At 48.1% G+C, this 16,665-nt stretch overlaps 6 protein-coding genes across 6 annotated transcripts; 3 read left to right on the forward strand and 3 right to left on the reverse strand.

The window, feature by feature from the left end:
* Nucleotides 1-3,190: 3,190 nt before the first annotated feature.
* FSUBG_7506 (alcohol dehydrogenase) lies at nt 3,191-5,002 on the forward strand (the record flags this gene model as incomplete). The annotated part of the gene is made up of 1 exon (XM_036685819.1): nt 3,191-5,002. One exon carries the CDS (start codon nt 3,191-3,193, stop codon nt 5,000-5,002), a length of 1,812 nt encoding a protein of 603 aa, XP_036536979.1.
* A 389-nt stretch (nt 5,003-5,391) lies between these two features.
* FSUBG_7507 (uncharacterized protein) lies at nt 5,392-6,608 on the reverse strand (the record flags this gene model as incomplete). Its single annotated transcript, XM_036685820.1, has 3 exons — nt 5,392-5,801; nt 5,852-6,082; nt 6,131-6,608. The coding sequence occupies 3 exons, from the start codon at nt 6,606-6,608 to the stop codon at nt 5,392-5,394; spliced, it is 1,119 nt and encodes a 372-aa protein (XP_036536980.1).
* Nucleotides 6,609-6,987: 379 nt separating this feature from the next.
* On the reverse strand, nt 6,988-8,599 carry FSUBG_7508 (permease of the major facilitator superfamily; the record flags this gene model as incomplete). The annotated part of the gene is made up of 3 exons (XM_036685821.1): nt 6,988-7,743; nt 7,804-8,265; nt 8,378-8,599. 3 exons carry the CDS (start codon nt 8,597-8,599, stop codon nt 6,988-6,990), a joined length of 1,440 nt encoding a protein of 479 aa, XP_036536981.1.
* Nucleotides 8,600-9,060: 461 nt separating this feature from the next.
* On the forward strand, nt 9,061-11,372 carry FSUBG_7509 (uncharacterized protein; the record flags this gene model as incomplete). Its single annotated transcript, XM_036685822.1, has 6 exons — nt 9,061-9,099; nt 9,186-9,214; nt 9,547-9,905; nt 9,967-10,265; nt 10,324-10,341; nt 10,398-11,372. The coding sequence occupies 6 exons, from the start codon at nt 9,061-9,063 to the stop codon at nt 11,370-11,372; spliced, it is 1,719 nt and encodes a 572-aa protein (XP_036536982.1).
* A 599-nt stretch (nt 11,373-11,971) lies between these two features.
* On the reverse strand, nt 11,972-13,038 carry FSUBG_7510 (copper amine oxidase 1; the record flags this gene model as incomplete). Its single annotated transcript, XM_036685824.1, has 2 exons — nt 11,972-12,545; nt 13,001-13,038. The coding sequence occupies 2 exons, from the start codon at nt 13,036-13,038 to the stop codon at nt 11,972-11,974; spliced, it is 612 nt and encodes a 203-aa protein (XP_036536983.1).
* A 428-nt stretch (nt 13,039-13,466) lies between these two features.
* On the forward strand, nt 13,467-14,942 carry FSUBG_7511 (uncharacterized protein; the record flags this gene model as incomplete). Its single annotated transcript, XM_036685825.1, has 1 exon — nt 13,467-14,942. One exon carries the CDS (start codon nt 13,467-13,469, stop codon nt 14,940-14,942), a length of 1,476 nt encoding a protein of 491 aa, XP_036536984.1.
* Nucleotides 14,943-16,665: the final 1,723 nt, after the last annotated feature.

Consider the following 16,665-nt stretch of genomic DNA (forward strand, 5'->3'; position numbering starts at 1 on the left):
TCGATTTATACACTGCCATTTCTTAACTTTGAGACCTCCCAACTAGCATTGACTTCATTCAAGACACTCTGCGACGCATCTATGGAGAGAAAGTGATTATTTCTGCCTTAGATAGTGACATGTAGTCTGAGCGTAGCTGCTTCAGCCCAAGACCCCCACAATATGAGCTATGCCACCAAATTATCCAACACTACGGACTTGGCCATTTCACTTTGACACGGAACAACCAATCAGCTAGCCCGCCTTGTGGGTCACAGCTTGCGGTCGGTCTTCTAAAGTGTATTCAGATATCGATCCCAATCAGACCATGTAGAATGATTGGCCTGTTGTCAGCAAGTCTTGTTGAATCAATGTGGTCAAATCCATTCAATGTCGCCCATGCACTGAAAGGACGTTTGATGAGAGGGCGATCACAGCCCACAAGACAATTCTATGCGTCGAGTCGAGTGGCGGTTATATAAAGGCAATTACCCTCTCCCTCCAGTCCATCTAGAAGCTACAAGACTTTCTTTCTAGCAATCATCTACTTAAAAATTTACTTTAAACTATCCATTCCTTATTACAGCCGCCAATATGCCGTTCACTGCTGGGTAACTTATCCTCTTCGTCGCAAAGAGCATGTCACCAGACGCAGCTGCTGACCTTTTTTTCCCAGAGACATCTGCAAGATCATTTTCGCCATTATCCTCCCTCCTGTTGGCGTTTTCATGGAGCGAGGATGCGGAGGTGATTTTTGGATAAACTTTCTCCTTACAATTCTCTGTAAATCTATACGCTCTACCAGAATATCATTTGCTAACTTGGCCAGTTTTCGTCCCTGGCCTCATTCATGCCTTGTATATCATTCTGAAATATTAGGTGCTGCTAGGAAGGCAGCGTCTTCGGTACAATGGTTAAGGGCGCACAATTACACTTATTTAAATAACTCTCTGGCCTATTTCTATCCCTCTCTGTTATACTTTTCTGGATTCCGATATCTGTCCTGAGAATTTAATATCCAGTCTGGTTCCTCTCATGGTAAAGAGACAATGCGTGAGAATGAGCCGTACGTCGCCTTTAGACATATGTCTTCTCGAAATGAGAAAAAGTGAATCTTATGTTGCATATCGGACCTTTGTAGTGATATTTAATACATGAATTTTCGTTAAGCTGAATCTCTAACTAATCTTCGTAGACTTGTCGGGCTTGGCTACCGGTGAAACAGTTTTGAGTCAACCGCTCTGCCCTGTAACGTCTAAAGAAGTGGGTACCATCTGGGCGTCCCAAATGGGCTTAGGCTGACTTCTTTCGCTACTATGATTGGCTTTCCCGTAAAATTCGCACTCGCAGTGCCCGATCGCAAGTGGGGCACTCTGTTTATCCTCCCCTAGAAAAACTCGGCTTACTGAGGAGTCTCGTTGTTCTTATAGGTTGCCTCGTGTTTACTGACACCGGCATTAGACGTGCAACAATGGCCATCCAAGAACTTGTGACTGCCAAAGTCAAGTATAAGCGCGCCTCTGCTCCAAAAAGCCGTAATGGCTGCATTACATGGTATGTTTGCCAATAGTCTGTCTATCCCTTACCCCCAGTGACTAATCCAACTGCAGCAAGTAAGTGGCGTTGCGCGCTTCTCTGGATCGACTACTCATACTTATAGAACTCGACATCTAAAATGTGACGAGTCGAAGCCGATATGTAATCGTTGCTCTGAGGACAGGGTCAAATGCGACGGTTACGCGATGCCCAAACCCAAAGCACCTCACCGAAAGCACCGAAAGAAGGTTGCACCACGATCGTTGATACACTTTCCTTGTGCTTAACCGTCGATGACATTCCCTCATTGTCAACCTCTGAACGTTTATACTTCCAGCACTTCCTACAGTTCACGACTACGCAGCTAGCTTTCGTCGCATCCACCACGACTGACGATGAGACCAAAGTACAGGCTCTTGATCTCTTGTGGCGATTGAATCGACGTGAAGGTCTGCTGGATAGTCGCGATTTTGTTGAGGTGCATGAGCTTGCGAGGGCGCTTGAAACGTGCAAAAAGCCTAAGTTTGACGCGAACTGGAAGCCGACGGCAGCGGCTGGGCTACCAACGATTATCGAGAGGTTACGAAAGAGTCTGGGGTAATTGGATATCAAGTTAGTTAGGGTCATAGATGGTCTATTCTAGCTAGTTATGTAGTTGAATTTGAGAAACGCGTTGAAACCTTTGTTAATGATCAGTTTGCATCGCAGGATGGGATTAATCTAAATTCACGAGAACAGGTCTCTGATTGAATGCTTCCCGATTCTCAACGCGATGCATGCTGTGCAATTTGTTTTACTAGAATAGAAGCCTTTATTCCGCATAGGAAAGGCATTTAACTGCTATTAGGGATCTGATCTTTAATTATCTTTACACTGTACTGTTCGCTGACCCATTGCCTCTTTCATGGGAGGTTCAGGGTAGTTAGCTACTGATGAGAATGACGTCATGATCATGGAGAATTGTAAGTCAGTCTGTCTTTTACATATCCAGCATGGCTGAGTCAGCGAGAGCTCTGATGGGTCAAAACTGCATGTGGGAAGGGGAAAAGGAACCCGGAAGCTGTATGTTAAGCTTTCTGAAGTGGGAATGTGCTATTCTTCGAAGATTCTAAAGCCAGGGCAGACCCATATTTAGATGTGCCGAGGAGTGGAGCCTTGAGGCTCAAAGCAAGGATGCTGTCGATCATTTTCATGTGGTCCAGATCTTGCTAGCGGAAGAAATGCGGAAAGATGCCGAAGCTCGCCTACGTCATGACGGAGCCGCACGGAGCGGACCATGATAAAATTGCTTATCTTGTGCTATTACACGTTGAAGTATCGACGACCTCGGCTGCCCCACGCTTCAAATTAGTCCAGGCCGCCTTCCGTCGGGGTCTGGGCTTGAGGCAATTTGAAAGCCTTATCATTGCATCCTGTATCTTCCGTCATGCCGTAAAAGCCGGCCCCGATCGGAGGTGACATGCACCGACAATCCGGATCGATTAGACCGGAAATCGCCTCCAGTGTTGGACTACGTATGAAATATATTGTCTACATAACCTCTTAAGACTGACACTTTGGTCGAATTCCTTAACACCGCACTACATCACATCACCAGTGCTCTGGAAAGATCAATCTCTTTAGAACAATTTCTACCTCATTAGACATCTCACAATCATTCCTCGACGATATAACTATGGGAGCTTTTACTCTTCCTTCAACAGAAGGCCGCACCATCGCAGTACTTGGTGGCGGAGTGCTCGGCCGTCGTATCGCATGTGGCTGGGCTGCAAGTGGATTTGACGTTGTCATTCGCGACCCAAGTCCTGAGCAAAGGGCTGCTGCCGTGGAATATTGCAACACGAGCATGTCCCTGTTCTCCTATTCTGAAACAAGAGGAACTGTCGCAGCGGTTGAGGATCTTTCAGAGGCTGTTGTGAATGCATGGCTCGTCATCGAAGCCGTCCCCGAGAAACTTCCTCTCAAGATCTCAACTTTTGCAGACTTGGAGAATCTCACGCCTCACGACGCCATTCTCTGCACCAACTCGTCATCTTACAAGTCAAGAGAGATGATCGGGGGTCTCCAGCCAGATACGAGACGACGCGTTCTGAACATGCACTATTACATGCCACCGGACAACGTAGTCGTCGAGCTCATGACGGACGGCGAGACCGATGAGAGTATCTTTCCATTCCTGTATAAGAAGCTTGAGGATATCAAGTTTCACCCCTACATCGCACTCAAAGAGTCAACTGGCTTGATCTTCAACCGTCTCTGGGCTGCCATCAAGCGCGAGGTGTTGAACATTCTGGCGGAAGACGTGTCTACCCCAGAGGAGATCGAGAAGCTTTGGAAGGAGATGTGGCCTGGCAAAGACAGGGGACCTGTCGGGATGATGGATGCCGTCGGTCTTGATACTGTGTCTTTCATTGAACAGCATTACATTGCTGAGCGTGGCTTGCCTGAAACGCCTATCAAGTTCCTTCAGAAGTACATTGATGAGGGCAGGTTGGGAGCCAAGTCTGACAAAGGTGGATTACTCCCTCCAAGAAAAACTGCCGTGCCAGATCATGAAACCTCGCTCTACTTCTTAGACATTGGCTTGTCCAGCGGGAACGCAAAAGGTTATGCTTCAGCTGGCCGCGTTTTGGTCGGCTCCAGTGACAGGAAGCCGATGAAGACGCTTGTCTCAGGCCAGCGCTTGCCTGATGGTATCGACATCTCCAAGTCCACTGGAAAGCTCTTCTGGACCTGCATGGGCAACCCTTCGGCAAATGACGGTGCTGTTTTCAGCTGTAATCTCGATGGTACTGACCTAAAGGAAATTGTCCCTCAAGGGCTGGTTCATACACCAAAACAGCTGACTGTCGACAACACCAATTCTAAGCTATACTTTGCTGATCGTGAGGGAATGAGGATCATGAGATGCAACTTTGATGGCTCTGAACTCGAAGTCTTGGTCCAAACGGGTGATTGGCAGGTCGATGAGCATACGCTAGACCCTACAAGATGGTGTGTCGGAATCACAGTATCACCTTCCACTGGCAAGTTCTACTGGACGCAGAAGGGTCCGTCCAAGGGCGGAAAGGGTCGTATTCTTCAGGCCAATATCGACTTCCAACCAGGCGAGGATGCAAAGACCAGGACAGATATCGAGGTTCTGTTCCAGGGCTTACCAGAACCTATTGATCTGGAGGTCGAAGAGGATGACAATGTTCTCTACTGGACGGACAGAGGCGAGCTACCAAATGGCAACACCATCAACCGCGCCAAGCTTGACGGGGTCACGAAGGTGACGCACGATGGTGCAAGTCAATCTGGCAAAGACTATGAAATCCTTGCTCGGGGATTGCATGAGGCTATCGGAATTAAGATAGACTCTAAGAACCGTCATATTTTTGTTACTGACTTGGGAGGCTCGGTGTATCAGTTTGATATAGATGGCGGTAACAGGAAGAGGGTATATGAAGGATCTGGTGCCTTTGCGGGCATCACTGTGGCCTAGTCACCTGTATGTTAGCCCCAATGTACTGTTAATTAGATTTAGACAATGTTAGTATGGTTTAGAATTCCGAACAAAACAGTTGATGAATAACTAACATGGCGTGAGTCCTAGGGCTTAAAATTCCCATGGGTACCCATGGAAACTTTAAGCCCTAGGCGTGTCTGCTTGACGTATATATATCTCAAAGAGTTATATATAGCTTGCAAAAGGGTTTTCCCTTGGGGCATTCAAGCAAGAGTGTTATCTCCAACCCTTCGTATTCCCATAACCAGGCCAATACTCGGCCATAGCGTGAGATTTATTCCGAGGTTGAAGTAGCACTAATGAGGAATAACACACTCATTTGGAAAATTCCCCTTCTGCGCGACATAGTTGAAACCTCGGCCCTTCTATCCATCATCCTCACAAGTCTCAGTGTTCCGCCTAAAGATGCGCGATACCAACAGCCACATCTTGCCAGGAGGCTTATCCTTACTAGCCCTACGAACAAGCCACCACTGGAGCGTCATAGCCGCCATAGCACTGTTCCATACGAACGCTACCATCATGCCCACCGAGAACGATAGTGAAGTGGATATGTGTCTTGTTCCGCAAAGGCTCATAACCTGGAAGTCGTCTATACCGTCGGGCAGGGCAAAACCTGAAAGCATGAGAACAGCTTGGCAAACGAAGATATCGGTGTAGTTGACCATCATGTGCACTCGGCGCCATCTCCTGCTTATTGAAATCTTTGGTCTGAGGTTGTTCTCGATGAGGTAGACTCCTACTGCCAATGTCGCCAAAACTGCGGTAACCAGGCCTATGATCTGGAATATAGATGATCAGTACTGGAGACTCGATACAGCATACCACTTACGCCGTGTTCTGTTCGAAAATGGTCTGATGACCCCATCCCAGTCAGCCCGCATAGGATTCCAATGGCGAGAAGAGGGAGGAAGAAGACGCAGAAAAGTATCTTTTGCCACTTTTCAATCCGAGCTTTGAACAGAGGTCGTTCAATGAGTTCACCAAGAGCGATCAGTGTCGAAAATATCAGGATGATGGGGTATACAATAAAGAAAGCGAGTGTCATGGCGGCCACTGGAAGAATCATTTAGCAATGGCTCGAGCCTAGAACCGACGACCTACCATGCATACTAGTCAGAATTATCAAGAGAGATTTAGAAATCGTATTGACGTGATAGCTGTTCTTGGTGAAGTCAATGAGGTAGGTGTTGCCTGAGCTGGTGATGTTGATAGGGCACTTGGGAACCTGCATATCCGACCGATGCGTCGATGTGAGGTTCCTTTCCAGTTCTGTTCTTAGGCCGACGACGCCTCTGTTCAGCCAACATGTTGAATGGCCTGTCAAGATGTCCAAATTACGTTGCAAGAAGTCGGTAACATAAACCTGGTTCTTTGTTGTACCAAAGCAGTACTGACGACGGGATTCTTCGTCTGATCTCGGTACATTGAACTCTTGCGATCTCGATAAACTCGCTATGCTCAGTCCGGTCTCGCCATTCACATAGTCAAGATTGTGCGCGGCGACACTGCTGACTTTGGCCGAGAGCAATATTGGCACGGACCAGGCCAGAAGAAAAAGGTGCCGAATGCGAGATATCATGTTGGAAAAATGTGTCAACGAGGATATAGAGGATCAAACGAAATAAAGAAGTCATCACGCGAAATTTATCTAATATTGAAACAAAGGGCGATGTAACCGCGAAAGGGGCCGAGAATTCTACTTAGCTTACGTCTCGCATGAAGAGACGTGTTTAGAGTTAGATGAGAAACTTTGCACGCTTTCCCGCGGAATGCCGAAGTTACAGATAGCAACTGAAGCTAAACTTGGGACTAGATGGTTAGTTTTGCAGGGGTCTGGAGGATATATATAGGTCTAGCACATCCTGGCATTGAAAATGAAAAAGTCACAATTGACAGCATTACAGCTCCACAATAAGAATGAAATGCAAAAATCACATTATCAATTTATGTTCCTTCTCTTACTGAGGGATGCCTGTTTCCATATTTTGGTGTACATTCGTACGCTTGAGAGCTAATTGATCACTGCGTCCAAACAACCCCAACATCAGAGGCAAAGGTATCATCGCCATTGCCAACACAGCCTGAAGAACAGTGAAGTCTTTCATGTTGCGAGGTGGGTCTGCACTCTCAGCAGCCTTCATACCGCTGCCGAGAATGATGAAGCACCCACCGAGTAACTGACCGCCAGCCCAATCAGTAGTACTGGTTATCTCGGCGCCCGCGGGATACGAGAACTTTGTCAGAACCTCCAAAACAACGGGGACGATAGACAACGACGAGATGCCGATGCAGCAGAGAATAGCATATAGTGCACCGATCTCCTTTGTACTTGGAACCCATACCAATACAAGATAGCAGAGTCCGCCGATAACCACTCCGCATTTTATGACGAGGGTGAACTTCTTGGTTCGGTCGATGATAGGAGCTGTTATGGCAGAGAAGATGAGGCCTAGCACGATGAGGAGACCGCCTCCAATACCAGCCTGGGTATCCGAAAACCCATAGGGTGTGACGATCTGGTTGATCAGGGATGTCGTGGCGACAAAGAGGCCAGTGTAAACCCAGAATGGGATAATGATCAGGTAACATTCCAGCGATCGAATCAATATGCGTAGTGAGGGTACAACCTTGGGCCGTTCTATATGATGAATCGCTGATGGGGGAGTTGGCGGTGCGGCGGGAATGAAGAACCCAGGAATAGCCACGGCGGATGACTATGATCATGAGCTTCTGAACGACTGTCTCGGAAACAGGATCGGAAGGTTTAGACTTACGACGATGGCCACGTATAATACCACAGACGAAATATCACTAGGTTCGTTTGTCCACAACGGAACAACGATGGATCCAATCGCTGCACCAGTTGGATTCGCAAGGCTCATAACAGCCGTCGCCGCCACACGCCCCTTACTCGAGAACCACGTTTCGGAGAAGCGCGTAGGGGCACTCAGAACAAGAGACTGCGACATGCCCAGGAGAGCTTGTGCGACAGCGACGACGGAGACTGTGTTACCATCGGAAGAGAAAGATCCAGCATAACGAACCCAGTTACCGATTAAGAGAAGCGCACTGCCGCTGATGAGAGTTGGACGAAGACCCCAGTCGAAAAGCTTGATGGTGACGAGAGTCATGGCGAAGTTTGCAAAGACAAAGATGCTGCTTAGCCAGTTCACCATTGTTTCGTCGACCCAGTAGAATTTGGCGGTGGAAGAAGTGACGGGTGCAAAGGTGAGCCACTGGAGGTGTCGTTAGTATACAGTGATCTCTTTGTAGATATTCCATCCTGTTCAGGCGAACACAAGCGTTTGTGCAAGGTTGTCTGATAGACTGAGTACAAGAAAGACATACCGACCAGCTAACCATGATGTTTAGCAGTGTCAACACCACAAGCCCGAGCCAACGGATCTTGTATGTTCTGTACGGCTGTTCGACACTGCCGCGCCTGATGGAAGAGGTCGAATCATCCGAGGCCAAGACCGTAGGAGACTCGGAGGTTTTCTTGTCCATGTCACCAGCAGATTCAGCTGCCGGAGCTGCTTCGAACACAGAGTTTGGAGATGTCGATGCCATTTTGAGCATCTATTTCGCCTGCTGTGCTTCTACTTGGTAATGCTTTTATAAAAACAGCGTCAAGTTCATATAACAAGCTGCGTAGGAATAAACGCAGAGGAGCCCTGCCATGGATAATATCTCTATCTATTCTATTGCATATCTAAACGCCAGTCAGGCAAATATACATCACGTCCCTTAGTTACCCCGCATATGTATCTCTCTTTATCTTAGATATGCCGAGATCGACAATCAAGTCTAACTTCGTTATGATGAACGGGCCCGCGGGTCGCGATGCGCGGGCTGCGCGGGCCGCCTCGTTTCCCCACCTCATTTTCTCAACGTGAAGCCGATTGCGCATTGAGCGGTTACGACAAATCTCTCCGACACTCCGCTCGTATCGCCAGCTGGGGCTTCATGTTGTATCCTACACCGACTCTATCGTTCAAAAGTCTAGTTACCATCACCGAGTGAGGCACAAAATGGCCGAGGAACAATCGCCAGAGCCTGTTGGTCGCGTGGTAAGAACCTCATCTACTTCCAAGCCTAAGCTAGATGGGCAAAAGTTGAGAATTAACATCTAATACCTGCTTTTATCATGACGTAGTGCGACCGATGCCGTCTTCGAAAGGTTCGGTGCGCCCCGATTAAAGCTTGCATCGTGACTAACGCTGAAGCTACAATAAGATTCGATGCGATAGACTGTTTACGTGTTCGAACTGCCGAACAGTCCAAAAGGCGTGCAGCTTAGTTGGATCGACACAAGGAATGCGACAATCCAAACAAAGAGATCTCATATCCTCACAGTAGTACGTCTCGCCCTTGGCTGTCCATTGCCAAAGGAACGACGTAGCTCAATTGAACACCAGCGAACAAAAGATAGACCGCATAGAGAACCGTCTCGAAGGAATCGAACAGCTCTTGCGTAGGGCCTTCGAGGAACAACCTATTACTGAAAATGTCCCAAGGCCTGTCGAGTCGCTACCTGCAGACTCTTTCAATGTCTCCCAGAACCTTGCAAACAGCAGCAGAAATGTACCAAGCTATACTGACTCAGAGATGACTTTGGAGGGAAGTAGCTCCCTCAAGGCTGCGACAGTATACGCAAGCGACTTCTTCCAGACTGTGCTTGGACAATCGCCAGCCGCCGACACAAGCACGCGCGTGAACGCTGCATTGTCGTCGCTGAAACAAATGATCGAGATTAATAGCTACCGGTCTATAGGGGATCGATTATCGCGTCGAAGAAATATTCAGAATGATGAGATCAGAGACTTAGCAATGCCACCCGTGCAGTCAGTTCTCGGTATTCTGCGCGAACTAAAAGGTACGCTTCGGCTAGAGCCAAGTTTCTCACTCCCTTAGCATGGGCTAATAATCAATGGCAGAAACAAAACTGGCAACACTGACTGTAGTCACCCTCTTCATCTCCAAAGACAGACTGATCGATTGTTGTCGAGAGGTATACTTCGCCGTCGACAACTTCTCACTTCCAACCTTCTTGATCGCAAATGCTACACTCCGTTACCTGTTTCAGGAAAAAGCTCAAGCGTCACAGGATCCATTATCTCGTGAGGAATACCGCAAGCTGTCTCAGATATGTCGGGATAACCTTGAGACCGCGATGAACAAGTTCAATGTTCTCGCGCCACCCAGCTTGGAGAACGTAGAGGCTTTTCTTCTGGGGGTCAGTATTCCTATATGGCCTGAACACGTCTAGGCTGATATTGACATGCGTCAAATAGGCTATCTATGCCATTGAGGTGTCGCAACCAATGGCTGCTTGGCAACTCGTGTCTGCCGCAGCGGGGATTGCCAGACTCTTGGCTGGCATCAACTTGTTCCCAACAACGACAGAACCACCGATCGGAAAGTTTCTCTCTTCTGGCTGACTTACCTCCTTGACAAAGGTCTTTCCTTGCGCCTCGGCCGACCAGCTGTCATACACGATGACGAGATTACGTTACCTGAACGAATGGACAAAGCAGATGTACCCGGCGGATGGAGGGACTTGCTTACCCAGTGGATCCGTCATTCTCGACTCGTTGGCAGGGCGTACCAAGATCTATACAGTCCATCTGCGCTTCGAAAGTCAGCACAGGAACGTGGCGAGCGAGCAAGGAGCTTGATAGCAGCGCTGAAGCGAATCATGGATGAGTCGTTGATGCCACTTGGACAAGCACATCTTATGGAACGCAACACTGAAGACTTTGGATCACCACCCGATAGAATGATCAAGACGGTTCTGAAGGCTGATGAGGTATGGTACTGGAAGACCCTAACGTTTATACGCAGAGCTGTTCCATCAAATGAAGGTGGACATGGCGTTATTAGCCCTGCATGTATGGAATCTGCCAGGATGGCTTTTCAAGCACATGGGGAGTGCATGAGGATGACTTATCCCAGCTCAGAGACAAAGGCTCTATATCTGCTTTGGTACCTACCTGACTTCCTGTCCAAGATATTGAAGACTTCTAACGAGTGCTCTGTATGCAGGACGATTATCTACACCCCCTTCGTACCGCTAATCGTTGTATTCTGCAACGTCATCGAGACTTCTAACCCCAAAGACATTCGTATACTCGGAAAATTCTGTGAATCGTTAAAACCGCTTTGCGGAATCTTCGAAGCTATCCAGGAGCTCCACGATCTCTGCAAAGTTCTACATAATCTGGTCATCTCATACGTGGAAGCGAAAGTGCAAAGTCAAGGGGCACCCGATAAAATGGCCGAGGATGGGTTTGGCGTTCAATCTAGGAGCACACAAGGGGCAATGTCGTTTAATAGTAGCTAATTCGATAACTTCTCTACGGGATCGAGTGTCACAGCACCTCAACTTAATAGCCATGTTTCGCAGGTCAGGGATTGGATTTCGGGGAATATGAATTGGATGGATGTTTCGCAAGAGGACTTTTCCGAGTTCCTGGCACAGTCATAATAGCCTAAGTGCAACAAAGAAGTAATCTTCCTGGTGTATAACCTTTATAGTACTAAAGTGGTCAAAAGAAGTCAAATCACCGTCTGTACTGTGAGATTAGGCATACGGCAGCGTGTTAGGGGTGGACAATCGGACATCGGCAAGGTTTCTTCCCTTCATGCTATCCAAGATCCTCAGCTTCCATCTCATATATCTACTTAATACGCGTGTCTAGCGGGTTAAAGTCGCAGGCTAGCAAATAGGCAATATAGCGGTAAATTCATCCTAAAGCCTTGCGAGCAAAGTCTCTGGCATGGCCAACTAACACTTGTAAAGAGAACAAAAAACAGGATGGAGAGTAGAAGGCCAATCTAATTCAGTTGTAATGAACATCTAAGAGAATAAATAGCCGTTCCATCAACCTTGTATGTGAGATGCACTGATATAGTTGAACCATGTACGTCTAGGAAAGCCCTTCATCGACAACAAACCTCGTGCTCCTCCCGGTTACTGACACCGTTGACGGGGACCAGCACACTCTTGTTGACAGCCTGAGTGCTAGGGGGCACATCGAGAGCAGGATTGCGATCAAAGAAGTCAGCCGGTTTCAGTGCAACAGTAATAGCATCCGCAGGCATAACCGGGTAATCCTCTACCCTTGGATTATGCGTGAGTCCATAAGTCGCCCACACGACTAGATCCTCTCCTCGGACATTATCATTCCGCGCCGCGTAATCCGCCACACCGTCCTTCTCAATCATACTCTGGTTAGTCCACTTTCCTAAGGCCCAGAGATCATCGTCCTTATAGCGGGTTACCCAGATATGATGCTCTGCGAAACGAGCGCGCTTGCGAACAAGGGAGGCTTGATCGGCCATGAGAAGCTGTGCAGGCGGGGCTATAACCTTGTAGCCAACTGGATTCTTGGAGATGGGGTTGAGCTTTTTCTCATTAAATACTTTGACAGTTTTGCCGTTGTGGCTGATGGGCTGGATCAAAACGGTTCTTGACGGGCTTGATATCGAGGCGTTGAAGATGAAGAGTGCCGATCTGAATCCTGAGGAGATGAACGTTCGATGTGAGAGGCAGACTCTTCATAGGTTGATGGAGAACGATGACACGGTGGTGTTTGCTTTTAGGACGTATCAGTATCCTCTTAGGCAAATTCGGGACGAGGGCGGAGGATCGGCGTTGGCTGAAGCGATAAGGGGAATTGATCGTGGTAGTGTGCCTCAGATCGCGTGGTACAAGGCGTCAGTGTACTGGGGACAAGCTGTCGTAGAGTATCTTCTTGGTGCAAGTTCTGAATAACCTGGATGAATTTGTACATAAGACTGAAAAAAAGAATGCCTAGTTAGAGGTCAATGAGAATCCGAACCCGTCGCGGACCAAACACGCTCAAATAACACTCTGGGCTCCAAACTGGATATCTTGAACAGTAGTGACGATTACGTAGCGTAAATTAAGAACCTTTATTGAGGCTCTCACAATAGACGTGAACATACCTACAGCAGTGCCTCGTCGTTGCACGCGTTCTGTTCATGATTATGTTGACAGTCGCGCTCAACGTCAATCCTGGACATGGCTTCTGACACTGCCGCGAAGGAAGAGATGGCGACAAATGACTCTGCCACTGGCAATCATCAGCTCCCAGTGCCAAACTGGACAACAGCCAGCTGCCAGTGACAGAATCAACACTCCCAAATGTCCCAATAAATACCTGGTTTGCTCCCTCGCTTTCTCTCTCTTTTCTTTTCCTCCTTCCAACTGGTCTTCGATCTTCACCTTTCCCATCAACCATCTTCATACCTTTCATCCATTCTTCCCTTCTTCATCTACCTCGAACATCACCTTCAACAACTTACCATCGACCTCCAACCTTGCCAACTGTCGTTGTCAACAGAGGCACCCTTACACACAACCACAGTACCTACCAACACCATAAAAACATCATCTCATCAAGAACTAAACATGGCGTTTCTTGAGTTGACCGCACCTCGGTCCTCCTTTGCGGAGTCGACCTCCACCATTAACTCTGAGGATAACAAACTTGTTGCCCTCACCCCTCCTGCCCCCGCCTTCGCGGAGCTTGCCAACTCTACCTCTGCTGAGTTTGATGTCGACAACACCGACAAGGTAAGCCTCCAATTTCCAATCTCCAATCATGAGCTAAAGAAACCCAAGGCCTTCGATCTGATCATCGCCAACCTCAATGCGATGCGAGCTAAGGTTCAAGCCCTTGAGTCCGAAAACAAAGAACTCAAGTCTCAGGTTAAAATCGAGAAGTCCTTCAAGGAACACTTCACCAACAGCCTTGACGAAGCCAACCGCAACTGGCACTCATCTGAAGTCGAAGCTGCAACCAAGGTTCAAGCTCTTGAGTCGGAAAACAATGAGCTGAAGGCTCAGATTGAGGACGAGAAATCCTCCAAGGAGCAAATCTCCAAGACCCTCGATGAGGCCAAGCGCGACTGGCACTCTGCTGAGCTTGCCGTTATTGTCAAGGTCCGAAGTCTTGAGTCGGAAATCAATGATTTGAAGGATCAAGTTGAGAACGAGAAGTCCTCCAAGGAGCGCTTGTCCAAGGATCTCGATGAAGTCAATCGCAACTTGCACTCTGCTGAACTTGAAGCTACTACCAAGATTCAGGTTCTTGAGTCAGAGAACAGCGAATTCAAGGCTCAAGTCGAGTACGAGAAGTCATTCAAGCAACACTACTCCGACAGCCTTGACGAGGTCAACCGCAACTGGCACAACGCTGAGTTTAATGCTGCTGCCAAGAATGCCGAGCTTTGTCGTGTTCGTGAGCGTCTGTCCCTTGTCGAAGCTGAGGCCGCTGAACAGGCTCAACTCCATGCGGTCAAGGAACAGAACATTCAAATTCACGCTCAGTTCCGCGTTCAGTTCATTCTGACTACCTATCACCATGTCCAGGTACTCAAGCATATGATGCATGACTGGAAGGCTCAGGTGGAGCAGAAGATTGACGAGGATTATGAGAAGAACAAGGAGAACGAGAGCGACGCCACTTCCCTTGATGCCGAGTACGAGCGACTCAAGTCTTTGATTGAGGGCCACGACTACATCATCAACAACATCAAGAAGGGCAACGAGAAGTTTGTCGATTCGATCAAGGATATCCGCGAGCTCGAGAACCCTACCCCCGTCGCAGAGCTCGCTGCCGATCGTTTCGAAGCTTTCTTGCATGAGCGTGAGAAGATGGTCGCCCAGCTGGAGTCCGAAAAGCAGGAGTTTGTCCAGACGGTGAACGACAACTGGGAGTTTGACAGCCAGATGACAGACGAGGTCGCCGAAGAAATGATTGAGATTCCCATCGACAACAAGGAAAAGACCAAGGCCGACCGAAAGAAGGCAAAGAATGCTGCTAAGAAGGCGGCTAAGAAGGCTAAGAAGGCCAATGCGAAGAAAGCCAATGCGGAGAAGTAAGGATAGTGCACTTGGGATCCCAACTTGGAATTGTTGATGACATGGAGGAATGAATTGGAGGCAAGGAACGGATGAGCATGTGGCGATACGAAAGTGATACGGTAGGAGGTTATTGTGTCGATGTTTTTATCACGGATAGGTTAGGGGTTTTGATGTTTCGTCTACCAGGTCATCACGGATGACCATCAGGTCTTGTCAGTAGCTACCTTAGGAGTAGTTAGTTATACCAAGCCAAGTTGGTGGTAATAATTTCACTGTGAATCTTTCTGCCCTCGGGCAAGCTGTTTATTAACAAGGTGACGTCTGATGTCGATCTCCCCAAGTATCGCTGTGTGCAGCTTGACATGTCGTGAGTGAAATAACACATGATTTAGTCTACTCATAGAGGTTATACGCCATTCGCGAATAACTAAGCTTGGAATAGAAAATGCTCTAGGTTACTAGATAAAGTATGGATACCGTGAAGAGAAGAAATATATGTAAAGGAACGCAGCCAGCTCTTGATCGCAAGTTTGTGGGAGTGCCACTCTTGTCAGACCCTTGTCTCTCCTTCAACATTCTTGAGGCTACTGCACTTCCCACCTGCCTACCTGTAATCGGACCAAGTTCCCTATTCGCCTTATCACACTTATCCTTCGGCCAAAGCCTTCCAGCCTGCCCCTCCTCTCCTGCAAAATCACCCGCCAGCCAAATTGCACCCTCAAACGCAGAACCCTTAGTCTACTTACTCGTGAGGGCAGGCATAGCAAAGAAGGAGATGGAATGGTAGGTTTACTCGTTATATGCGTTGTGGGGAAGAGTGCACTTGTTGGTGAATTGATCGTCTCGGATCACGACGTAGAAACCCTTGACTTCAAAAGAAGAGCTTGGTTCTGTGGACGGTTGGTATATGTAATGAAGGGTGCCGAACTAGACTTGCTTACCATCTTGCCGGGCATTCACTCCATAGCGTCGCTCAAGTCAGTGAGATAGTTGTCTCCCAGCTATGTATCATAGCCGAAGCCTTCGATGGCTGACTTCGCAGCACACCAAACCAGTATGGTCTTGGGAAGGTTGGTCTACACATGTCCAAAGCCGCCCTACCCTGAAGGCATAATGCGGAAAATGCTTCTCTGGCCCCCACTGAAGCTGCCTTGACCGCGAAAGTCAGAGTTTCGTTCGCGTCAATCAAGTTTTCATTAAAACCACGGTGGAAGATGCGTCAATAGCCGGAATAGTTCCGGAAGGGCTTGAGGATCTTTTACTATGGGCTCTATTGGAGGCCCTACCCTGGCTGCTAACTCCCCTCTGGACACCACTCTGTTGTGCGTGAACTCCAGATTGTCAATGAATGGTATCGACTATGCCTGGTGCCGTGTTCGACGAGACTCACTAGATGCAGCGATGGATCTCGACTTCTCAAAGTACGATCAGATCTCGCTGGTAGGGAAGTCTTCATGACACTATTTCTTAGGACTTGATCAAAAGTGGGATCCAGTGCTTTTCACATGACTGCCACCTGAAATGTCAGCGGGGTGGTCGGCCTCCCGCATTAAACGGTTCAACCAATGGTCGGTCCTGTCGTTTATCCGTCCCGATACTTGGATAAGAGGACAAAGACTACCGAGTGGGCAAAACAGTATATTGCTAGCATCTTCTTCTGGTTTTTCCTCTTCTACAAATACGCAGGAATGCAATGACGGGAGGATAGTATTGCCTGGAGCGTCAGAGCTGGCACATGAAC

The sequence above is a fragment of the Fusarium subglutinans genome, assembly GCF_013396075.1.
Source record: "Fusarium subglutinans strain NRRL 66333 chromosome Unknown NRRL66333_c0000097, whole genome shotgun sequence".
Taxonomy (NCBI): Eukaryota; Fungi; Ascomycota; class Sordariomycetes; order Hypocreales; family Nectriaceae; genus Fusarium; species Fusarium subglutinans.